This window comes from Calidris pugnax, unplaced genomic scaffold (assembly GCF_001431845.1).
Source record: "Calidris pugnax isolate Ruff unplaced genomic scaffold, ASM143184v1 scaffold418, whole genome shotgun sequence".
NCBI classification, from domain to species: domain Eukaryota; kingdom Metazoa; phylum Chordata; class Aves; order Charadriiformes; family Scolopacidae; genus Calidris; species Calidris pugnax.
The window spans coordinates 1,094,059-1,096,605 of record NW_015091199.1 but is presented as its reverse complement, the minus strand read 5'-3'; the positions used below and the strand labels follow the sequence as shown (position 1 = coordinate 1,096,605).

Here is a 2,547-nt window from a genome sequence, read left to right as displayed (position 1 = left end):
GGGGCGGAGGGGAGGGAATGGAGCCAGCAGGGACCAATGCCAGTGGCAGCGTCAACTCTCTCCACATCAGGCATCCATGTGCTGGTCCCAGGTGTGGGCCTGACAGGGCTGTGCCGTGAGAACAGTGCCAGAGGTGCCTGTCTGGGCTGTCCCCACACATGGGAATGGTACTTGGTGGGGGCAGGACAGTCCCCACGCTTGGGGCTGAGTAGGCTGTGGCGGTGTGAGCGGAAATGTTTCCCTACACATGGGCTGGGTCCTGGGGACACCCACGCTGACTGCCAGACTGAGGGAGCTTCTGATCCTCTGCAGGGCCAGGACCTGGTGATGATCTTGAAGAAGGACACCATGAGCCTGGTGGACCCCCTCGACCGCAGCCTCATCCACCGCCAGCCCATCCTCAACATCCGTGTCTGGGGTGTTGGCTGCAACAACGGCAGGTGCTGGGGGCTGGGGCAGAGCTGGGGGCTGGGGGGCAGCTCTGCCCACTGAGGGGGAAAGGCACCCAGCAGTAACCTGTCCCCTCTCCTCTCTCCCTGACTGCTGCCACGGCTGCAGGGACAGGTAGGAGGGCAACAGGGCTGGGGCGGGGCAGCATGGGGAGGGGTCTGCCTCTACTGGGGTCTCACTGGGTTGCTTGTGGTCTTGCAGAGACTTTGCCTTTGTGGCCAGTGACAAAGACACCTGTGTCCTCAAGTGTCACGTCTTCCACTGCAACGTGCCCGCCAAAGGCATCGCCAAGGCCCTGCATGAGATGTGCTCCAAGGTGGGATCCAGGGGCCCTGGTGGGTGTGGGGCATGGCCTGCAGCATCGCAGGGGTGAGGGGAGTAACCAGGACCCCTGTCTCTTGCAGATCATGGCTGAGCGAGCTGTAGTGAGCTGTGGGCAACCATGCACCACCACGCTGGGGTCCATCTCCACTGAAGACCTGCCGCTGCAAGGTACCATTCCCCCGGTGCTTGGCCAGTGGGATGCTCGGTGGCCAGAGCCCTTTGGCCTGCCCAGCTATGTCCTCGGGGTCCTTGGGGATCAGGGAGAGATGGTGGGGTCCCTCAGGGCGCCCTCCCACCTCTGCTGTCCTGGCAGTGGATATCCTGGAAGCGGTGAGGCAGTCGATGCAGACCTATGAGGCGCTGTACATTGGCAGCCTGCCCGTGCCCAGGGCCATGGGTAAGCACTGCTTGCCTTGCCGCAGTGGCGGTACAACTGAGACCCCCCCTGCCATGGGGCTGGCTGACAGCACCCTACCTGCGCTGCGCCCACAGCTGGGGCAGGGGCCGATGGTATAGGGTCTCTCACTCCCCAGGGATGGATGTGCTGAACGAGGCCATTGAGAAGCTGACAAGGGGCCCCGGGCGGGAGCACTGGACACCCTCCCTCATCCGCGTGTCTGACACAGCCATGAGGGTGCACCCTGTGCAGGTGGGGAGGGGGGAAGGGAGCTCCAGCTGAAGTGGGCACCCTGCTGCCACCGGGGTGGCACAGGCGACCCCCATGGGGAGCCTGGCCTCCTGGCAGAGGGGGCCTGGCAGGGGTGGCAGGGCTGCCCGCACTGTGGGCAGGGATGGATGGGCCCACGGGATCCCTGCAGGAGGATGAGGATGCAGCGCACATCTGGGAGTGCCAGGTGCGGTATGTGACCTTCCTGGGAGTGGGCCGGGACGCCCACACCTTTGCACTCATCGTGGACACAGGGCGACGCTTCCAGTGTGCGGCCTTCTGGTGTGAGCCTGACGCTGGCACCATCTCGGAGGCAGTGCAGGCAGCCTGCATGGTGAGCATCCCCCAACCCCCTCAGCCTCTCTGCGCCCTGGGGACACCTGAGGGAAGAGGCCGAGGGCTTGGGCCAGGGGCTGGGGTGGGACACTCAGCGCTGGGGAGGGCAGCAGGGGCCGCACAGGACCGTGTCCAACCCATAGCTGTGCCGTGTCCCAGCCTACGGTGGTGCCATCCTGTGTGTGACCCCACGGGCATGCCATGCTGTGTCTGACCACGGTGATGCCATGTTGTGTCCCAGCCCATGGCCACACCATGTTGCATGTGACCCCACAGCCACAGTGTTGTGTTCCACCCCACAGCCACAGCATGTGTCCAACTCCACGGTGACGTTGCCTTGTGCCTGACCCCCACAGCCACACCGTGGTGTGTCTGATGCCACAGCCACGCCACGCCGTGTGCGACCCCCATGGCGGTGCCAAGTCACGTCCCACCCCACGGCCACTCCCTATCCCTCCTCTCCCCGCAGGTGCAATACCAGAAGTGCCTAGTGGCCGCTGCACCGGGGACAAAGCCGAAGGGTGCGACAGGGCGGGATGGGCCCGGCCCGGCGGCCTCGGGGGACGCAGCCAGCGGGGCGAGCAAGGCCAGCGGGGGCAGCGGAGGCCCGGCGGGGGCCGGTGCCCGCAAGCGAGGCCTCTTCTCCTTCCTGGAGGCCTTCCGCCTCAGGCGAGCCCTCCTCCACACCCCATAGCGGGCCGGGGCCGGGGGCCGGGTTAAGGGCCGGGGCCCGCGGCCCAAGACCCGGGCCGCGGCCCCCAGCCCCCTCC

The 2,547-nt window shown here is 66.4% G+C and overlaps 1 protein-coding gene across 1 annotated transcript in view; it reads left to right on the top strand.

Moving 5' to 3' along the window:
- APBB3 (amyloid beta (A4) precursor protein-binding, family B, member 3) overlaps positions 1 to 2,472 on the top strand; it is a 7,540-nt gene extending 5,068 nt beyond the window's left edge. The window contains exons 8-15 of the mRNA XM_014959659.1: positions 313 to 440; positions 559 to 564; positions 652 to 766; positions 855 to 942; positions 1,088 to 1,171; positions 1,308 to 1,423; positions 1,593 to 1,775; positions 2,247 to 2,472. Coding sequence (XP_014815145.1) covers positions 313 to 440; positions 559 to 564; positions 652 to 766; positions 855 to 942; positions 1,088 to 1,171; positions 1,308 to 1,423; positions 1,593 to 1,775; positions 2,247 to 2,471 — 945 coding nt within the window. The 3' untranslated portion in view covers position 2,472. The remainder of the gene's footprint in view (positions 1 to 312; positions 441 to 558; positions 565 to 651; positions 767 to 854; positions 943 to 1,087; positions 1,172 to 1,307; positions 1,424 to 1,592; positions 1,776 to 2,246) is intronic.
- The last annotated feature ends 75 nt before the right edge of the window (positions 2,473 to 2,547 follow it).